The 22,524-nt window shown below is 43.7% G+C and overlaps 1 protein-coding gene across 1 annotated transcript in view; it reads left to right on the forward strand.

Annotated features, from left to right (window-relative positions):
- USP10 (ubiquitin specific peptidase 10) overlaps nt 1–18,244 on the forward strand; it is a 36,510-nt gene extending 18,266 nt beyond the window's left edge. Inside the window, exons 5-14 of the mRNA XM_055000475.1 lie at nt 1,980–2,071; nt 2,396–2,505; nt 3,588–3,643; nt 4,456–4,559; nt 6,840–6,939; nt 7,600–7,783; nt 11,570–11,735; nt 14,908–15,052; nt 15,829–15,894; nt 17,147–18,244. Of these exons, the coding sequence (XP_054856450.1) occupies nt 1,980–2,071; nt 2,396–2,505; nt 3,588–3,643; nt 4,456–4,559; nt 6,840–6,939; nt 7,600–7,783; nt 11,570–11,735; nt 14,908–15,052; nt 15,829–15,894; nt 17,147–17,334 (1,211 nt within the window). The 3' untranslated portion in view covers nt 17,335–18,244. The remainder of the gene's footprint in view (nt 1–1,979; nt 2,072–2,395; nt 2,506–3,587; nt 3,644–4,455; nt 4,560–6,839; nt 6,940–7,599; nt 7,784–11,569; nt 11,736–14,907; nt 15,053–15,828; nt 15,895–17,146) is intronic.
- The last annotated feature ends 4,280 nt before the right edge of the window (nt 18,245–22,524 follow it).

Genomic DNA, 22,524 nt, shown 5'->3' on the forward strand with positions numbered 1-22,524 from the left:
GGTCTTTGTTACTTTCAGTTTCCCCTCCCACCCAGGACTGAGAGGGAGGCTCAGTTTCTTTCCGTTGGGGAGGTCATTCTCAGTTTGCAGTTAAAGGAAAGATTGGATACAGCTGCCTACATACACCCTTGATGAGACAGACAGTGGAGCATGAGCTTGTTTTACTCCTTGTTAGCAACCAGTGGGGCGGCAGTCGAACATTAGATTCTTGGACCTCGTTCGCAGCGCAAGTCTCACAGTATCACACTACAGTTTTGTGGTGCCCGAATGGCTCCCCTTGCAATGTGGGCACACTGAATTTGGTGTTTTCGTTTTGCATAATTGACTGGCAGACAGAGGGCCAACTCCATACTCTCCAGTGGCCGCCTAACTTAATGTGCCATCCGTTTAGAGCGTGGCTCTTCATGCTCCTTTAAACCACATCGGTGCCTGTCAGGGCTAAAAGGAGTGTGAGTCACACTGTACTCCCTCTAGTGGCCCCTGTAGCCTAGAGGTGGCCTCTGTGCGTGCTGTCTCTTACTCCCGGTGGCAATAGACAGATCCCCTCCCCACCCCCCCAGCAAACGCTTTCCTGCACGCCATGCGGATGTCGTCATAAGCAGAATCGAAATCAGTGCGCTTAGTAGAGTGTAGCTCTGCTTATGACGGCGCCGTAACATTCCTAACGTAGCGTTCCAGTCATAGCTAATTCTGTGCTCGGAATTACTAATTTCTTCAAACTTTTAAAAACAAAAATCCACAACAATGTATGTGTGTGCGCTTGTAAAATAAGCCCTTCGTGTGTACTGTTTTTTTTTTTAAAAAACTTGCTGAACACATTAAAAAATTGACTAGATATACTAATATGGGTTATCTGACTAGTGACAACAATATGGTATCTGGGAAATGTGAAGGCAGAAATTTTGGTGCATGGAGCAGAGAGGCTGAACAGTGACAAAGAGCTGCTATAATTAAAGGAGAAAAATGCAGAGTTACTGCGTTTTTGAGACAAAGGAGTTAGATTGGCTTTGTACTATCCATTCGATGGTGATTTTTGTCTACAAAGGAAAATAACTTCTGCTTAGAGTACTAACCGTTCAGCGAGGCAGCCAGGAAACAATGGCAGATATTCTCGCTTCAAACCTGTGTTTTTGCTGTGTTAAGGTATTTGCATTGATCTGTATCCTTTAAAAAGGAGAGGGGTTAAGGTTATTCTCCACCCATGCCTTTTCTCCTGCTGGGTTGTTTTGCTGGCACTTTGGCATGACTTTTAATTCTTTTTTTTTAAGCGTTTAAATTAGCAGAAGAACTTATGACGTCTTTTCTGTATAGAGTTGATTGCATAAACTGAATTGCTTTCATGTCATATCAGGGACTGGTTCCCAGACTGCTTTGCTGTTGACTTAGCCAACTCTGCTAAATTTCTAATGGCAGAACAGAGCTATATTAGCCATCACAAATACAAAGTGTATTCACATTGACACATCATATTACATCAAATCCTTGGGCCCATCTGCTGTCCTCCTTCCGTCCCCCCTCCCTTCATCTGTGGAGGTGCAACGCAAAGCGTGGGCTTTACAGTGTAAAAGTTCCTACTGCCTAATTTCCCTCAGCAAAAGAATTATACCTCCTGTGAGTATTTAAAGTGTATCTTAGAGGAAAAACCTCCAAAACAGATTTACAAATGGTTTCAGTAGGAGATGGACAATTGGCAGGTGTGGTTTTAGTAGGAGGGTAGTTGGCAGGTGTGGTTTTATTTCTGCAGCATTTGGATCACCTGTAAATCACCTGTAAAGTGAGACATTTCTGGGAAATGTGGTGAAGGATAATGAAATGTGTTACAGTAAGAAACCACTGTGTGGAAATTCAGTTCTTTACCACAAGAGGCTGCTGATGTTCTTTTTGGTTTCTTCTCTGCACTCTGGGCAGTCGTCACATTGAACCAAATGCTTTGATGTGTCTGAACGTACGTTATAAGTATTGTGTTCTTCATTTGACAGAGTTGCTGGAAAATGTAAAGCTAATACATAAGCCAGTATCTTTGCAACCACGAGGGCTGATCAATAAAGGAAACTGGTGTTACATCAACGCTGTATCCTTGCTTTGGGAGCCCGTCCCACGCAATCTAAATTCATGAAATGTTCTGTGTGATTGTCATTGTTGAACGTCATAGATTCCTCTGTTAGATTCTGTCAACGTAAAGATTGCTGTTTTACAAAACACGATGATATACAGTACAGGCTGGGGTTGGACACAGTCAATACAATTGTAACTTTTAGTTGGGACATGGACACCCAGCATTTTAACTGTTTTGCCCAATGTCTAGTTTTGGTTTGTGTGCATGTGTGTGTGTGCGTGTGTGTATAAAATGCATGTGGCTATCTTTATTAACTGGCTCCTTAATGCAGTTCTGTAGACACTGCAAGCTTTGGTTGCTTGCCCTCCTATGTATCACCTAATGAAGACCATTCCAGTGTATTCAAAATCACAGCGCCCGTGTACATCGACACCAATGATAGACAGCTTGTAAGTAAACTGGCTGGCAAGGTATAATGTTCAAATTGTTATATGAGAAAGTGGTTGCTCTTTCACCAGTGAAGAGGGTGGAGTGAGTGAATTTCTGCAGATTTAATGTGCGGCACATGTACACGCACACACACCCCAAATTCCTTCTGACATTCCCTCAACCCTTTGAAATAGAGGTGTTTTTGTTTTGGACCATATAAGATACCTATGTCCTGAAAATGATGTGGGGCTTTTGGAACATTGGATCCAGTCAATATAGGCCTGGGCTAGAAGAAAAATGCTTACTATATTTATAAAAACTTCAGTTGGAAATTGAATTGAGAATTTTAAAACTTGGTTTAGCCAGCTTCTGGGTTTAGTAGGTAGCGTTCATTATGCTTAGATATACTTTCAGTGATGCAGCAGTATATGGGATCATGTGACAATATACGGGATCTAATTTTGAATTAAGTTAATTCTGTCAACTGCGCTATCTTTTGGCTGCTTCAGTATATCACAAACCATCCCCAACCACCCTCAAGGATGACGGAAGTAGGTAATGTGAGAAACAAGTCCCCCTTTCTACAACCTTCGGGAGACCACAAACCCTCAGTTTCACGAAAGGGAGGCAGAATTGTGACTAGAGGTGGCTCCTGAGATGATGATGTGGGGCCAATCTGGTCACTCTCAATCGGACATTTCTCACAAGGTTACTCTGGCATGGTTGTTTTGCATTGTGCCTCCATCCCCCCCCCCCCAGTACAGCCATTTATCACCTAATCAAAGGTGCAGAAGCTAAGAAACTAGTCTTCTATCCAGCAAAGAGGCCGAACTCTGCTGTAGGAAAGAAAATATTACAATTGTTGCTTTTTAATCATCCGATGATGGTGACCTGTTAAGCCACAGTGACATTTTGAAGGAAGATTGTAACAAAAAAGGAGAGCAGTGAAGTAGCTATTCTATCTCAAAACGATACATGTATTGAGATCTACATCCTGAATGAACTTTGCCCATTTCAGACACATGTTCATGGTCAGATACTGCTACCGCGAATTTCATATGGTGACTATTGCTGACTGTCGTTTTCTTTTGCCCCACTTCAGTGTCCGCTTAATGAATGAGTTTACAAATATGCCGGTTCCTCCTAAGGCAAAACAAGGTGGGTGTAGAAAGTATCAAATGGTAACTGTTTGTATGTTGGAACTGTGTATCTGAATGGAGCCTTTGTATGAGACAGCTGCAGTTCTTGGTGCTTTTGCAGTTCAAACTGACTTGCTCCAAGGTGCTTGTGTTGTATGATATGTGAAAAGCCTTTCTGTATGAAAGGGATGGGACATCTTTGTGGCATCCCCCCCACCCCCGGTGTGTGTGTGTGTGTGTGTGTGTGTTTTAAGGAGTTTAGTTAAAATCAGATTTTGTTTGAGGAGAAGAAACTAGTTACACTGTCATTCCATATTTTCCAGATCAATTTTAGCAGTTTTTAAGCCAGCAATAGTTTGTTGGGACAATTTTCTGTGTCGGTGAGGGGGAAAGGCTAAGTACTTTTGTTTTTAGCTTTGATCTATCACCACAGATCTGCACACACACCCTGCACCCTCACTTTTGAAAAGCCAGTCAGTGTTGATCTTTTTGTGCTGATCCATTACCTCAGTTCATTTTTCAGCACGCTCTGTTTTCTATTGCTCGCTTGTAAGCTTTCTAACAAACTGTAGGCAATCTAGTACTAAAAACAGGCTTTGTGTGCAGAGCACGGCTGGGTGAAGAAGAATGAAATAAATCCTAAACACTGCTGATATGTGGAGGCACCCTGTCCATGTCTTTTGGGCAAAAGTGCGTGCTTCTGATGGTGATCAGTTGAATATTTATGGCAGGTGAAGCATTCGTGTGCCCCTGTCATCAAAAAGTTGGCCTTTAAAGTTATTCCCCTTGATGAAACTGCCCTCCCTTTCTTTCTTCCTTTTTGCCTTGCAGCCTTAGGTGAAAAAATTGCAAGGGATATCAGGCCCGGAGCTGCCTTTGAACCCACGTACATTTATAGATTGCTGACAGTTATCAAGTCGAGTCTGTCAGAAAAGGTGAGTACAGAATCTTTACGAAGCGGACCTCACTTGAGGCCTTGCTGCTCTGGTTCTTTTCTAAGTTACTTTGGTTAGTTGCCACCTGTACCCCCAGCAATATTAAACATACTGGGTAAAAAGTGTTAAAGTCAGGCAGTTTGTCATCAGCTTTAAAGTGCTGGATTAGTAAAAGACATATGCTGCTCTGAGTAATCCAGCTTCAAATGCAGGTTGTTGCTTTCTTACTGCAATAAAAGAGGAAATGAGAAGCTGTAGTTTAGAGGGACAGCATGTGCAGTCCATGCACAAGGTTTCCAGTTAAAGGTTCTTGGGAAGCAGATGTTGGGAAAGATCTCTGCCTGAAACCCAGAGATCAGTTGCCGGTCAGGATATATAAGATTAGAATTAGATAGACCTGTAATCTGGCTTGGTATAAGGCAGCTGAGTATTTCTGTTTTAAAGTACTCACATCCCACTCTCTCAGTATTCCCAAGACTGCCATCTTTGGAAGAACATAAAAGGGATAGCGTCAATATATTCTTCACAAACCTTAGGGGATGTTATTTGCATGCAGCTCTGCTAGCTATATGGAAGAGCACGCTGAAGTCTAGAATCAGGAATGCAAAGCAGTACACAAATGTAACAAAAAATCAGTCTAACTAAATTTTACCTAAAGCTGGACAGATAGAAACAGCCTAACCCAAAGTGGGGGTGTTAGATTTATTTATTTATTTTATCACATTTCTAGACCGCCCTCCCTGTCAAACAGGCTCAGGGCGGTTTAACAACAGTTTAAAACAGTAAAAGCATTATAAAACATTATATCAAAACCATTACAATTGGTGGGTATAAAATATTAAAATACAGCATTTTCCTGCATGGGTGGTGGAAGGTCTTCAGTGGTATGGCCGCGAGAGGACAGCCTAGCCCCCACCAAATGCCTGGCGGAACATCTCCGTCTTGCAGGCCCGGTGGAAAGATAACAAATCCTGCTAGGCCCTAGTTTCCTCAGACAGAGAGTTCCATCAGGTCGGAGCCAGGACCGAAAAGGCCCTGGCTCTGGTAGAGGCCAGGCGGACCTCCCTGGGGCCAGGGACCATCAGCAAGTTCTTAGTAGCTGATTGAAGCGACCTCCGGGGAACATATGGGGAGAGGCGGTCCCGAAGGTATGCTGGGCCCAGTCCGCATAGGGCTTTATAGGGCAACACCAAAACCTTGAACCGGACCCGGTACTCAACCGGTAACCAGTGCAGCTGATGGAGGATAGGTGTTATATGAGCCATGATTGGTGCTCTGGCCATCACCCATGCAGCTGCATTATGAACCAGCTGCAGTTTCCAGATCAAGCTCAAGGGAAGCCCTGCATAGAGTGAGTTGCAGTAGTCTAATCTGGAGGTGACCGTTGCCTGGATCACTGTCGTAAGGTCATGGGGCGATAAGTAGGGGGAAAGTTGTTGAGCCTGTCTTAGATAGAAGAGAACAACTGCTGCAACCTGTGCCTCCATAGACAAGGAAGCATCCAGGACCACCCCCAGGCTCCTCACTCTCGACACCGGCATAAGTGGCACTCCATCGAGAGCAGGGAGCCGGAGTCCCACACCCATGGACCCTAGACCCACATCCAGGACCTCCGTCTTCAAGGGATTCAGTCTCAGCCGACTCTGCTTCAACCCTCCAGTCACAGCTCCGAAGGCACGTTCCAGGACATCTGGGGCAGAGCCAGGCCAGCTGTCCATCATCAGATACAATTGGGTGTCATCTGCATATTGATGGCACCCAAGTCCGAAACTCCATACCAGCTGGGCGAGGGGGCGCATATATATGTTAAATAGCAGGGGGGAGAGTATTGCCCCTTGAGGGACACCACACACCAACGGGTGGCGGGATGACAACTTCTCCCCTAGTGCCACCCTCTGTCCCCGACCGTGGAGAAAAGAGACAAACCACTACAGAGCTGTCCCTCGAATCCCCACATAGAAACAGTTTGGACACTCGATGTGAGCAGGTGAAGGGAAATTCACAGGACAAGAGTATTGTAGGTCATGTAACGGAATCCATTTCCTATTTAGTAGATCCTGCACCAGATTCCCAGACTATCTTTTGTCTTTAAAACAACACCATATTTTGTAAAGAATCGTTTGAGAGTTCAGTGGGAGAGGGAATCGCTGGGAAGCTTTCATATTCTAGGTTGGTGGTGCACACTTGTGCCTTGGTTCAAACTTTCATGGATAAGCTAGTGTGTAAACCTAGTATTGGAGAAAGAGTAGGTGTGTTCTAAACATCTGAATGTTTATTCAGGGCAGACAAGAAGATGCGGAAGAATATCTGGGGTTTATTCTAAATGGCCTACATGAGGAAATGTTGATTCTGAAGAAACTGCTGTCTCCACAGAGTGAAAGTAAGGATTTTTTAAAAAAAACCAAATGCTTAAAGTATTTTGTCTGCCCTATGATCATTACTTCTTACAGTGAATTAAGTACTGCTGCCAATTACAAAAGCAGCAAAACCAGTCAAGTTGGGAATTTCTACATATTTTACTCTTGCGTGCAAAAAAAAAAGCGTCTTTGTAAACTCCCAGAAGTACTGGTGCCCCCATCTTTTAGTGAGGACTAAGTATGTCCGGAAGGATGAACATTGAGACAGCTGAGAGTCAGTTGAAAGGGAGGGGAGAGACAGAGAAACTGAGCCCTAGAGGGTGAAATTTAGGGAAGAGGGGATTTCCAGATAATTACTGACTTCATTTTGAAACTTAAATGGCATCAAGTGGGTAGCTGTGTTGGTCTGTGGTAGCACCTTCAAGATCAGCACGATTTCCAGGGGCCTCGACTCTTGAAAGCATATACCCTGGAAAATCTTTTGGACTCTAAGGTGCTACTGGACTCCAATCTTGCTCTTCTTTTAATCCAGTGTTCTTTGATGCATTAAAAAGAAACTTCTTGACAGATCAGGTTGCTGCTGCCTAATCAGAATTGTCCACCACAGGTACATTTCCTATTTGTGGAGATAGTGGTGATCATGTGCATAGATGAACAAACGTACTTTTTTTTTTCTTTCCAAGAACTTTTGGTTTCCAACGGCCCAGAGACGACAGCTCCCGTAAATGAAGAGGAAGAGCAGGAGGAGCAAGGTGAAGGCAGTGAAGATGAATGGGAACAAGTTGGACCTCGCAACAAGTCCTCAGTCACTCGGCAGGCTGACTTTGTTCAGACACCCATCACTGATATATTTGGTGGTCATATAAGGTACTTTCCGGTTCCATAAAGCATACAGCTATGATTGTGTAGCAAAATAAACAAAAGTGCTGTCTCGCTTTCCCAACACCTAGCTGGATTTTTTGATGCGCCTTTTTACTAACTAGTTTTTGGGGTCTGAAATGCAAGGAGATGTGTCAACGAACAAAGGAAGGAAGAATTTTCAGAATTTACTTGGACTTGCAGTCAGGGGTGGCTTCTGCGGAAGTATGCTTTTGGTGGCAGGTTCAGCATTTTAAATACGTATCTTGAGTGAAGGTTTAAAATACTAAATGAATGTACCCTATTTACTTGAAAGGAAGGCAACCCTGAGTGTAAGATAACCTCCCCAACTGTTATACAGGCCAAAAAATGTTTTTACTGGACACAGTTGTAATATGCATGTGGATGTTAAGTGATCCACTCTTTTTTGAAGGCTTACTTTTGGGGGGGAGGGGGGAATGTCTTGCATTGGAATAAATGCTATATACAGCTACATAAATTTAATAGGTGCAGCACCTACGGACAGAGTGATGCCCCCTGTGGTAATAGTCCTTGAGGCTTCCCACCCCTCATATTTTTTAACTGCACAGAAGGTGACGTTCGGAATGAGGCCGTAGGAGACACGCGCAGGCATTCCAATCTGCATCAAAGCATGGCACGCTGGAGGCCCATGTGCCCCGTTTAATAGAGGCGTAGTGCTCTGCTTTGCTCCGTGGTCACATCTCCATGCTCAGAGGAGGATTGCGCCCGCAGTTCCCTGGAGTATTTTCAGTTCCTCAGTTGGCTGCTTGTCCTTGAGAGGACTGCGGAATATCTTCACATTGCAGTGAGCTGGATTCACTGACTCTGTTCCACTCAATGAGGACTCTTTCTCCAGTGCAGATTCCCTTTAAAGGGAAAGCCTTCCCTCCAGCACACACACTAATGGATCCAGCCTATTTCTGCTTGTATCAAGGTAGTTTTTTCTGTTGATAAAACCCTGCAGGGTGTATTCTGTCACCCCAGATTCTAGCATGTGTCATAAAAAAGTGTGTGTGTGTGTATCTGTGTTAAAGATGGGCACGAACCAAAATACGAACCAAAATTTGTGATGAGCCAGGCCAGTTGGTGGTTCGTGAACCAGCGGTTCATCAGATCCCATTTCTGACAAACCACCACGAACTTTAGGCTGGTTCGTTTTTCAGTTCATCACTGCAGACAGCCTGGCGCCAGTCAATTGGTTTCCTAGGCAACAGGGGATGGACTTCCTGCAGACCTTCTGCTGACCCGGAAGTGGTGATTTGCTGGTCCGGAAGTGATATTTTCTTGAACCAAAACAAACCAATTCATGAACTGGGGCAGGTTTGTGAAAGTTCATGGTTCATGAAACGTGACGAATCACGAACCGCATGGCTCGTTTTTTTCTGGTTTGTACCCATCTCTCGTGCGTGCGCGCGTGCGTGTGTGTGTTATAGATATAAATTTCTTGAACTGCTCACATACCTGACTTCAGCTGCTGCATTTGACTGCCCAGCTAAAACTTTGCCACTCCTACTGTAGTACTTAAACAGAAACAGCACTCCTTCCCATATCGGTTGCCCATGGAGAGGAATGAGGCCTGGACTTCTCCTTGCATAGCCATCGCTCTGCCCCCAACAAAAAGATGGAGGAAAGATGCTGCAACTGACAAATTATAAATGCGTTTTGAAAGAACTTAAAATTCTGTTGCCCGTGACAGCGCATCCACAAAGATGTAGTGATAAGGAGTAAAAATAACAGCCGAAACCTGCTTGAAGAAATGGCATTCCCTGCTATTCAAACATGACAGTGTTGAATAATTGATGGAACGTGGTGTGAATTCTACATACTTTAATGGCTGCTTTGTCTCATCTGGAAATAATTAATGGTGAGCGTGAAGTCCGCTGTCATCCAAAGGGTGTAAGATGACACTCAGGGATTCCTGCTTAAACCCCAAAATAAAAAGAGCCACCAAGATCCAGCCCCACATCTGTTGCCTGCTCTCTGACACACCCGTCCTATTCGCTGTGCAAAGTAGGTCACTGCAGAAACAGTATCTGATGTTGGGATGTAGAAAAACTTACTCTTTGAGGCTGAGGGTGGAGATAGGAATGGCCTACGAGAAGGAATCGTCCTGTCAAACACAAGCATCAGAAATAGCTGCAATTTCCATGTTGTTGTTTTTTCTCTTAAAAACATGGTAGGTTAGCACCTTTTTCCACATAAAGATTCCACCCTCTTAGGTTTTCAGTTTTCTTTATTAGCAAGCCTGTTTTTTTATGCACAGCTTTTGATAATTTTACTTTGTTACAATCTCTTTAAAATTCTCTGCAGGCTGTCTGAATTTTTCATGTCCCAACCGCATGTGTAGGCCATGCCGTGTCCCTTTGTGTATGAACTTCAGTATTACGTGGGTGCTATCGCACCACCCCCCGCTGCCGCACTAGCGCAGGCAGTTGAACTCTTGGTGGTTTCCTTTCAGTGCAAAATATGGTTTATAGCTGGTCCCTCCCCCATTTGGACGCATCTGTAGCATACAGGTGGCAACAGTGCCCTAGTCCAGTCTTCTAAACGTACCCTTTTCTGGTGGTTCCTTGTGACAAGGGTGGCCAGTTAGAGCTAAGCTACAAGTGACGCCTGACACAGGTTGGACACTTGTCAGCTTCCCTCAAGTTTTGATGGGAAATGTAGGCACCCTGGTCTTGCGGCTGTAATGGAGAGCCAAGCTGTAAAACCAGGACGCCTACATTTCCCATCAAAACTTGAGTGAAGCTGACGAGGGTCTAACCTGTGTAAGGTGTCACTTGCAGCTTGGCTCTTAGAGGATTATTTCACACAAGTTTGGGTTCTCCCTTGCTCTGGATTGGCAAAGGTAGGAGATGGCAAGTGTGCTAGTAAAAAAAAAAGATTTTAACGCATAAGTTTTGTGGATTTTATTTGCACAGCTGCCTCTAGTCAAGTAGCAACATGGTTTGCAGAAGAAATTGTTTTTCTCATTTTCCTGATACGTCTTGCAGTGTTGTAACATATTGTGTAGTATACTGATAGCTACACCTTGTAAAGTGGTTCTTCTTTGTTGCTGTTGTCAACGTAACATAGAAATGAATAAGTGACTGCCACCTTCTTGGAACCTTCGGCAAATAGTTTTATTCCAACTTGTATGAGATGTGAAAAATATTTCTGCAGTATGGAAATACTGAAATATTAGCAGTGGTACATGCACTCACAATCTGATTGAATGTTGCTAGTTTTCTGCAGTTCACATGCAGTAAAGTATGTTTCACTGGCATGAGCAGCGGCTGTCATGGATGAGAGGGTGTCTCGGACACAGCACTAACGTGAGGCAAGGTTTCTCAAATGGCAGCGTTGTCATTACGAGGGCTTCATATAATTCAAGGAAGAGCTTATTACATTGAAATTAAGATGTCTTCAGAGGGCTCACAAATTCCAAGAGAAATTTGATGCTAGAAATGGAGGGCTGCGTCAGGCAGATGGGGTAGAGTATAGTGTTAAGGGGGAGCAAACAAGGACTAACAAAGATTGGGTGGGCAGTAGGATTGTCAAAAAGGCCGCTATTTCCACCCCCTCCCCCCCTCCCCCATACACACAAAGTTTTAATTGCCGTCAAAACCTGATGCACAGGTTGCTTTGACCCAAACATCAGTTTGCAGATCTACAGCCAAGTTTGAACAGGAGAAATTTTTAGATGGATTTGGCTAGCAAATCCTCTTCCCGGGGTTGCGTCTTGAACATTCCTTTCACCAGTGCACCTTTTTTATTTCTTTCCCGTTTCCTTAGATCTGTGGTTTATCAACAGAGTTCGAAGGAATCGGCAACTCTGCAGCCCTTTTTCACTCTGCAATTGGATATCCAGTCTGAGAAGATACGCACTGTCCAGGATGCACTCGAAAGTTTGGTGGCCAGAGAGTCTGTCCAGGGTTATACCACCAAAACCAAGCAGGAGGTACGGGTTTTCCCAACTCGCTAGCAGCATTCAAAAACTACACTTAAAGGGAGCGCGAGTGTCATGCGATTGCCAGTGATAGGAAAAAGTGAAATTTCATTGTGTTGATTTGGCCAGCAGCACATGTCGCCTGGTATTGTTTCCTCTGAGTACCACTGAATCTCCAAGGTGTCGGGTGCCTGTCTTTCCCAGCCCTGCTGCATGAGACTTTTTAAACCCGAGGTGCCAGTGCTTGGACCCAGGATTTTCTACATTCAGCATGTGTCTCTAGCCCCCCCCCCCCGCCTTTTACAACCTCTTTACAGCACAGGTGCAAAATTTGTTGTCTCACCGGGTACTCTGGTATGGTGAGAAGATGCTCACTTGGTTGGAAAACCACCTGTGGAGCCACGTAACTTTAGAGATCAGAAGATCAAAATCTCATTTCTTTCATCTGTTGGGACTGCAGCTCTGGAGGCTGAGTCAACCTGAGCCGTATTCTCCCCCATCTTGCTCCATTTTGCTTTTAAAAATAACATCAACAGTACATCAAAATAAGTAATAATAATTGTTAAATAGCTCCTGTTATCAAAATAACCAGCCCACTTCCATTATGCATGAGTTCCGGTTGTGATGTCTGCGTGTCCAAATCGTTTGTTTACACCTATTTTTTCCTTGATATCACTAATACATATAAAAGAGAAAATGATATTTAAAATTACATGAAAGGGGGGCTTGTTCACACGTATGTGCTGCTTCATTCTAAATGTTGCTATGCACGGCTGCCTTCTCCTATCTGAGACTGAGATGCTTTCCCATTCTTTGTGATAACAAATATAAAACATTAAAAGCTGTTAATTAAAAGCCGACATTAAAAACAGAGCATAAAAACATAGATAGTTGAGATGCTTAAGGTGAATACCAGTTTTCAGACTAAAAACACACCAATAAAATGGTGTTAAGATCAACTCCTTAACTGAGAGAGCGTCTTGTGCCTGGTCCCAGCGCAAGGTCTTGTTGGAAAATAATTCTTTGTATTTTGTAGTACAGAATTGAAAATGCACTGTTTTCTGTTGTAAAATATTAAGTATTAAATACTATTACTGTGCCTAATGGCATTTTCCACTGAGGGTGCCTGGATATAATGAGATGGTTTTTAACATGCCTTAATGGAGGGAGCTCAAGAAACCTTGGTAAACAGAGTGGTGCACCACAACGTGGAACAGCATTGGCCTTACCACGCTGCTTGGGCGTTCAGGAAAAACACACACACCCTGGGGAAGAGGGTAGGAGGAGTGTTGCCCTGAAAAACTGTGTAGGCAAACATGGCATGTCTGGGTTTTATGTCTGACACGTTGCGTGGGAGTAGAAATACGTGAAACATCCCTTTGGTTGTCTGAGAGCCTTTCTTCTATGGGAGGAAAGCTCGAAGTGCAAACCTCCAGGCTCACCACATGGGTTTTGTTTGGCTAGCCACTCACATTTGGTTTCTGGTGTATACATGGTTCTAGTCTCCTTTTACTTGACAAGCTCAGTATTCAATTATGGGTTCAAGAAGAAATGGGAGTTCTCTTAAAGTGCTAGTCTGGTCTGGTTTATATTTTAGTGTCTAGTCTGGTCTGGGAAAGTAAACATCTCAAATTGCATTTTTTTTTTAAAGTCCCCTAAAAGGATTGTGGAAATATTCCTCTTTTCTGTTACATTTTGCAGCAAACAGATTAAATATAAAGTTCTTAGCTAATGTATGTAATTATTCTTGTTAATTGTACATATTGTCCTTGGTCCAATATAGTATGTGTCCCAAGAGCTGAATAATGATGATGATGATGATGTTTTTATCATCTGCCTTTCTCACTGAGATCCAAAGTGGATTACACAGTGCAAGTGACCAAATCTAGTTGTAGCTCTTAGGAGCCAGGCAGAAACTGGATGTACCCTGAATTTTTAAAACAACTATCAAAAGATTGCCAGTTACTGTTATTGTGTGTACTCTTATCTTGTTTACATTCCAGCTTTACATAATTAGATTTCACTCTGTTTCTGATACTTCATGGCCCTTTGATTCTACTGTTTATAGGTTTTTCTTCGTAACAGGAGGGACGCGTACCTAGCAAGGACCCACTAGACACGATTGATGGAGTGTGCTCTAGTCCTCAGAAGCCTATTTTTAAAAGTTTTAGTCTTTAGTTTATAGTGCTGGTCATTGCTTTAGCAAGCACACACAGTAGCTTTTCTGATTTTTTAAAAACAGTTTGGATAAATTGGCCTGTTATCCAGTCATGTGTTTCAGAAAATGTAGATTTTTCTCCAAACTTTTGCAGAGGAATTACTGTGTAGAGTAGATCCAGAGGATCTACACATGTTGCATCTGATGAGCTGTGGTTCTCAAAAGATTATGCCTCAATAAAGTTAGTCTTGAAGGTGCTACTGGACTCTTTACTGTGTAGAGTAGGGTGCCAAAGTAAAGAGGGAAAAGGGAATGAACTTGCTTCTTTCTCTTCTGTAAGCCCAGACCTAGTGAGAGGTGGGGGAGATTTTATCCCCTTCTCTCCTCATTTCAGTTCCCCTGTCCCCCTCATATAGCCAGTCATCCATAATGTGGGTCCTAGGACTTTAAGAATGATCTTCCTGGGGATTGGAAGTAGAGATGGGCATGAAGTGAAATATGAACCAAAGTTCATGATAAACCGGGCTGGTTCATGTTTCGTGAACCAGAGGTTCGTCAGTTCCCATTTCTGACGAACCGCCATGAACTTTAGGCTGGTTTGTTTGGTTTATTTTTTGGTTCGTCACTGCAGACGACCTGGTGCTGATCAATCAGTTTCCTAGGCAACAGAGGGAGGGTCTTTCTGCAGACCTTTTGCTGGCCCAGAAGTGACAATTTGCTGACTTGAATGTGACGTTTTTCACGAACCAAATGAACCGGTTCGTGAACCGGGGCAGGTTTGTGAAAGTTTGTGGTTTGTGAAATGCGACAAACCACAAACCGCATGGCTCGTTTCCCCCCCTCCCTGGTTCGTGCCCATCTCTAACTGGAAGGAACTAAAGATGGGGAAAATGCCATGTGTCTTCTCTATTGGGCTTAAGTGGAAGGAGGGTATCTGGCCATCCATCTAGTTCCAGCATTGAGAGCGTGCTCTGAACTGGTGCTTAAGGAGACAGAGATTCATTTTACTTCTCTCTTTGCCGCTAGGTGGAGATCAGTCGAAGAGTGACGCTCGAGGAGCTTCCTCCAGTTCTTGTCCTGCATCTCAAGCGGTTTGTGTATGAGAAGACTGGGGGGTGCCAGAAGCTTATCAAAAATATCGAATACCCTGTTGACCTCGAAATAAGTAAAGGTGAATGTTCTGACCAGTGTTTGAGGAGAGGATTAACACTTTTGGCTGGGGTTCCATTTATGGGAGAGCTCTAAGTGTGTGCGCCTCTCCTCACAAGCTGAATTTGATGCTAAGTATCTGCCGCTAAGCTGTTTCTTAATCTCTTGATTGTGTTTCTTCTGAAAGACTTGGCACTTAGTAATTCTATAACTTCCTCAAATTAGTTCTTGGGTACTCGAATGTTTCTTCGTCATTACGACAAAGATCTTGTACCGTTTGACTGAAACTGAGCAGCCTTCAGCATGTGTCCTCCCTCCCTCCTCCCCCAGTCCCTTCGTTGAGAACGGCAGCTCCTGAGGAACCAGAACGCTTGTGACCTGAAACTTTGTGACTTTATCAAAACAAAACTTGACCTCCTTGCCAAAATCACTTACAGCTTCTTCAGGAAAACTTTCCCCCCATTTTCTGCCCTTCTAAACACTTACGAGTTCTTTTTCATCAACACACAGTTTATCATTTCTCTCACTACCTGTGACTGTTTTTGTGTGCTCTAATGTACCAGATTTTGGGCAGGGAGCCAGAATAAATGAAGCCATTGTACTCTGGGGGAGATCAAGAAAAAGCAGTGATCCATTAAATTTGAGCCATTTCACTAGAAAAGTACTATAGACTGGCTGTTCTTTTCAGTAGGTAGTAGGTGTTGTCTTTCCTTGGCTAATTACCTGTGGATCAGAGAGAGGAGTCACATGATAACACCAAAAAGGATAGTTCACTGAAATGCTGTATTTGTTTTTCAGAACTGCTGTCTCCAGGTGTCAAAAGCAAGATTTTTAAAGTCCAAAGAACCTACCGGCTCTTTGCAGGTATGCTCCCCCTTCAAGTAGAAGAAATAAATCTCGAGAGCTCTTGCTGTTGGCAGAATCCTGGCATTCACCTTAAACCAAACTCGTGCCTGGAAAGTTAAGCGCTTCCCTATTGTGTAATCAATAATCAGCGGAATTGTTAATTTGATTTCCAGCAGGATGTTTACATTCTGTGACCAGAATATATTGCATATGTTAAGGAAAGTAATCAGGATTGCTGGCAGATCGGTCAGATCTGCCCACTGTTGACTGCAAAATACGTTGTTCGCCTTACGAAATGTAGAACTTCAGGTCAGGTCTCAGCAGGGCTATGAGGCAGTGGAAAAAAAAACGGTTTGGGAAGTGCTGCAGGAAAAGAAGAGTAGAAGAGAGAAGCTCTCTCAGCAGGTTGAAATCCAGCCACTGGTTTTCTACTGCCCCAAAGTGACTGGTGATGAAATGTTCAGTCCTAAACATTTACGGTGTTCTTGCGATGGAGGAGCAAACGTCCACATTTCTGTAGCGATGCGCTGCTTGTGCTTTCAGTCCCAGGAGGGCCACTGTCTTATTTCTTACCTAGAAGTGGAAGTTGACTGACACACACCAGGATTTCGAAGCACAGACGCACGTTGGTCACTACTAGGTAGTTGGCTGTCTAGGTGGATCGGTCACTACTAGGTGGACTGGCTGTCAGTCCAAAGCATGGTTTTCAGATGTTCGGCGTCTGTGCTTCCCAGCACCCGATGAACTTAACTCTTCCCAGCTTTGTGTGTGTGGCTAAATCCATGGTCCAGACCTGAAGGCAGGCCGAGAGCTCTTACAGAGCTGCTTCAGGACAGTGAAGTCACAGCAGTGGAAAAGATTCTTTTTGTCAGGGGCTGATTCAGAGCGGGGGGCCGGGTCTGGCCTCACTTGCTTCCCCGCCCCCACCAGGTTTGCCCTCCAGAGCTCTGTGCATGATTGCAGCATGGAACTCTTCTTCCCCGCCCCCCGTCAAAGCAGTGTCAGCTCTGTTTCCTCTTCCTGCCATATGACAGTCACATCACTTACTGTAATGCGCGTGTAGTCCGTGCTGCTCCCTGTGCTTTAAAAGTAGATCACGAATCTGGAAACCTGGTTGAAGACAAGTGGTTTTCATGGAGGTTTCACGCGCATGGAGGTTTTCTCTTGCGTTCGCACACACTCGGGCAAAAAAGAATCCCCCCAAGACTTGTCGATCTCCTTTTGTTTCCACGTTGCGGCATCATGTGTTTCTTTTCTGGCCTCCCAACAGTGGTGTACCATCATGGAAACAGTGCGACTGGTGGACATTACACTACAGACGTCTTCCAAATCGGGCTCAATGGCTGGCTGCGCATAGATGACCAGGCAGTCAAAGTGATTGCTCAGTACCAGGTGGTGAAGCCGTCTGCCGAGCGCACAGCCTACCTCCTGTACTATCGCCGGGTTGACCTGCTTTGAAACCTCCCATTTTCTGCCGTGTTTGCGAGATTACCTGCTTTCTAGAACGCCAACTCTCTCTCTCTTAACTCTCTTATTCCTCTTCTCGGTGCTCTTCTGAGTGAACCCCTCCCCCCCCTTCCCCCTCCTTCGCAACTATGGGATAGAGTGAAAGGGGGAAAAAAACCTACCTTGGGGCTTGTGTTGGCTTACTGACTTTGCTGATTGAAGTCTTGGCCTTGAAAGACTCATTCTCACAAATCACTCACAGAGTATTTTTTTTTTTTTGGTGAATGCTGAATCCTAAGAGATTAAAACGGGATTTGCAAAGTGATTCCCACTTTCTAATTGCGTAGTAGAAACAGCTCTGCACCAGCAACAGAACTTGTAGATTTCTGTGAAAAAAAAAAGTTTTATCTTTACTTAAATAAAAAAAGCTAAAAAAAAAAATCCCTCAACATCCTTCCCGCCCCTACTAGTTTTTGATAAATGGTAAAATATGAGCCAGTGTATATCAAGAGAAATGGTCCTCCTTTAAAAAAAAAGAAAGAAAGAAATATCTTGCAAAAAAGTATAGCAGAGTTGCTGGTCCCTGATAGGAAGAAATACACATTTTAATAATTGTGCGATGAGAAACTGCTTACACATTGCAGATCAAAATACTTGGAGTTAAGATGTTAGTCTATATAGATGGGTGATTGTAACTTTATTGCTATTAAGATTTCAAACTGCATTTATGCTTCTGTGTACATGGGATTTTAAAACAAAAAAAAAAAGGCAAGATAATGAAGGTTGATATTTCTTTTGGTCTGCTTTGTTTAATTTTGCTGTCCGCTCTCCTATAATGTTAAGTTCCTAAGTGTACACAGTCTAGTGATATCTAGGAGTATAAAGTTGTCGCCCATCAATAAAACAAAAAGTCACAACCTTGGTTTAAAGCTGTGAGTGTGTTCTTTGATTGGGGGGCTGGGATGGACTCAAGCGGATGGCTGACTCTCTTCCCTGGGGAGCTGCTACCGGGCATGCAACTGTGGAGAAGATCCCAAATGCAAGCAGAGTAAGCCATTTGCCAGCATGCTGGCGCTCTTACGGAACCAAAATGACCAAAACGTTAAAGGCTTTTTTTTTCTCCTGGAGGAAAAAGAAGCCTGGCAGGCAAAATTAAAATATGTACCCCATATATCAAATGTAAACCGTACCTACTCTAAGAATATGAAATACACTTTGTACAGCTTGGCACAAAAATACAGAGTTTACAGAAATGTAAAAGTACCCGGGCTTCATTCAGAACGGCAAGTTTGGTGCACAGCTGACATACCTAAGCGTGTTCCTTTTCTTGCCTGTTGGGAAAATAAGAGTTCAAAAGGGAAACTGGTACTGCTGTAGTGAACGAAAGCTTTGCTTTTGACTTAAAAATAAGACGTTTCTACTCGATAATGGTGAGAAACTTACTTTTGTAGAAAAAGAACTTTATGGTCTTTAGAAGATAGCAGGCGTGCCATTCCTGGCCCCTCCGAACTAGCCTTGTTGGAATCTGCAGGAGGTGGATATTGGCGCAGCCTTATGTATGAGTACTGGCATAATAAAGTGTGACTGATCTAGCAGGTCGCTACTTTAATGGTAATATTAACTGATTTGAGGATCTGAAACTTGGAGTCTCCCTGTTCTTATTTTGCTACCCCAAGATAATAAATGCATTCAGAAATAAGCTTGGCCTTATTCATGGTCCATTCTCCCCAGATTAACCTCCCAGTTGGTGCTGTTGCTCCTTGATGGTTTCCAAATGGGCAAGTTTTTCTAAGGACATTTACCTGCCAACCCCTTCCTTCATCACAATCATTCCACAGACTCAGTTTTCATAGATATCACACCAAAATGCAAGTCCCAGCTATATAACATCAGCATTGGTGTTGCACTGTGTTGTTATGCTCAGTTTTGTTTCTCTGCCCCTATATCCACTTCTCTTCCATATTCAGGGTGGAGTGTGGAGCCTTCTCCCTGAAGGAGCCAGTTTGGTGTAGTGGTTAAGAGCAGCAGGACTCTAATCTGGAGAGCCAGGTTTGATTCCTCACTCCACTTGAAGCCAGCTGGGTGATCTTGGGTCAGTCACAGCTTCTAGGAGCTCTCTCAGCCCCTCCCACCCCACAGGGTGTTTGTTGTGGGGATAATGGCATACTTTGTTAAGTTGCCCTGAAGGGCAGTATATAAATTGAATGTTATTAGTACACTCAATAATAATAATATTTGATTTATATACCACCCTTCAAGATGACTTAACACCCACTCAGAAAGGTTTACAAAGAGTGTTGTTATCCCCACAACAAAGCACCCTGTGAGGTAGGTGGGGCTGAGAGAGCTCCGAGAGAGCTGTGACCGACCCAAGGTCATCCACCTGGCTTCAAGCAGAGGAGTGGGGAATCAAACCCGGTTCTCCAGATTAGAGTCCCGCACTCTTAACCACTACACGAAACTAAGCACCCAAACGGTTTCCTCCTATAGATTTAGAAATGTAGTTAATAATTCTGGCCTCTTAGGCTTGCTGTAGGTGAGCAGTTGTTTGTAGGAAGACATTTTTTTAAAAGCCACTTAATTTCCTCATTTTCTTTGACCCAAGTCAGAAATATCACATAGCTGCTGGAAGGAATGTATGCTTTTAGCTGTGGCTCAGGTTCTAGAGTTCAAAGCTTCGGAGAACACCCTTTGTGTGCTCTCTGTTCTGTCTCGGCATATGGCAGCATTATGGACAAAGCTGTTTGTTGAGATTACATTGCAGTGCTGGAAATGAGGAAAGGTCATTTGTGGAAGAGAACATCTGCTTTGCATGCATTTGATTCCAATTTCAATCCCTTATATTTTTGTGAAAATGACTTTCTAGAGATGCTTCACCACCTGTTGGTTCAGCTCACATTGTGTTTGCCAGTTGCGTACCTGGAGCCAGTGTTTCTTCAAACAGTTTGTCCATTCATTGACACATTATTGGCTGATCGAGCGGCTTCTTCACTGTATTCATAACAGTACAATACAGCTTTTTGATCATATATGTTCTCACACAATCCCATTATGTTCTACTCTCCCTGCTGCCTTGGTGCCTCTTGCTTGGCAGGTAATTGTTTAAATCAAATCAAACAAACACTGTTTTTAAAATTTGCCATATGGAGTTTGCCTACATGTTCCTTAGCAATGTTAAAAGTTGACACATTGGTTTTGGACTGGTATGTTCTCATTCATGCACAATTTTAATTGTGCAAACCTGTTTGACAGATATTTTTGAATTGTTCGTAGCGGAACCAAATAGGCTGGGTGGTCAGCTCAGTTCTGACTCAGTTCAATATGTTCCTTTCAAAATTTGCAGCATTTGCTACTGAGAAGAATCATAGGGTTGGAAGGTACCTCTAGGGTCATCTAGTCCAACCCCCTCCACAATGCAGGAAATTCACAAATACACCCCCAGAAGAGCTGAACTTTGGAGGAGATACTAGGCTAGCTGGACCACTGGTCTGCTTTGGGATAAGCAGCTTCATAGGAAAGGAGGATGCCTCAGTGATGTGTGAGGATCGAAGCGCTGAAAAAAATGGTTCATAAAGATGCTTTGGTAAAGGAACAGGGACAGTAGACTATACTACTGTGTACTGTCTGTTGCTGTAAGTATGCTCCTACTATGTGATTTCTACATTCAGTGTGTCATGTTAAATCGCCTTTGCTCTGTTTCAGCATTTTTTTAGCTCTGTATTTCAGACTTTTGCTTTCCCCCCCCCAGATTTTTCTGCAATTCCAAACTGTATCACGTTATGTCCTCTCTATATGTAATTTATTTATTGCATTTCTAGACCGCCCTCCCCATCAGACGGGCTCAGGGCGGTGTAACAGCATACAATTTGTAGCATACAGTTTAAAAACAATAAAAACAAATGAACATTAAAACACTATTCCATATACAATAACATTTCTCGGTTGGTGGAATAAATATTAAAATACAGCATTTTAGGCACAGGGCTTGACTCTTACATCATGCCCTGCGTCACACGAGTCCTGCATGGGTGGTGGATGGTCTTCAGTGGTATGGCCGGTGAGAGGACAGCCTAGCCCCCACCAAATGCCTGGTGGAACATCTCTGTCTTGCAGGCCCGGCGAAAAGATAACACATCCCGCCAGGCCCTAGTTTCCTCAGACAGAGAGTTCCACCAGGTTGGAGCGGGGACCGAAAAAGCCCTGGCTCTGGTAGAGGCCAGGTGGACCTCCCTGGGGCCAGGGACCATCAGCAACTGCTTATTAGCTGATCGAAGCAACCTCTGTGGAACATACGGGTAGAGGCGGTCCCGAAGGTATGCTGAGCCCAGTCCACATAGGGCTTTGTAGGTCAACACCATCTGCCTTGAGTTTCAGTAAGAAAGGAGGACTATAAATAATGTAAAAAACAAGTAAATAATGCTTTCCTAGTGCATAACCACCCGTGAGAAAGATGGCTGCCATATTTTATCTGAGCTGAGCCTTCAAGGAGCAACCCATGCGTTGTTTTCCAATGCTCAGTCTCTTGATGCGTAAAATCAGCTCTGTATGCCTGTTGCATTTCATATGGAGAGGCTTCCAATGACGCAAAGATCCCTACTGAGAGAATTTACAGCTTCAGTGTGACTGCAGTTGTAAAGACACCTGGAATGTTTATTGGGTGTTTGTTTTGTGGCCAAGAAACTGTGGGTCCAAAAGGCAGCCCCTATTACTATTCTTAATGATTTTCCTTAAGTCTCAGACCCCTTTGCTAAGAACTTCTGTATTATTATGCAATACTCAACTCTTCCTCATACCTCTCAAATTATCATTTGCATTCGTGTTACCTGTATCTCGGTGTGCAGGCACTGAAGAAAGCTAATTTTATGATGTGCTAGATGAGACGGACATTGTGAAAGAGGATAGGGGTTGCGTGTTTCCAAATGGCACATCCTGTGTGAAATTAAAACCTGCCTCCAGAGTTCTGCTTATTGACGTCTGATAACTAATTGGATGTGGGGGGGTTCTAGCTGGTCATCTTTCCCAAGATGGTACGAGAGCGAATGCAATTACAGGGAGTCAAGCGGATAGTGCAAAGCTTCATCAGAGAGCTTTTTCTCGAATGAATTGTTTTCATCCAAATAACGAAAAACAAGTGTTGAAACTCTTCTATCTGAAAGGGGAAAAAAGCTTAATTGGCTCAGCCTCTTAAAGATTGTTTTCACT

This window comes from Eublepharis macularius, chromosome 16 (assembly GCF_028583425.1).
Source record: "Eublepharis macularius isolate TG4126 chromosome 16, MPM_Emac_v1.0, whole genome shotgun sequence".
Classification (NCBI taxonomy): domain Eukaryota; kingdom Metazoa; phylum Chordata; class Lepidosauria; order Squamata; family Eublepharidae; genus Eublepharis; species Eublepharis macularius.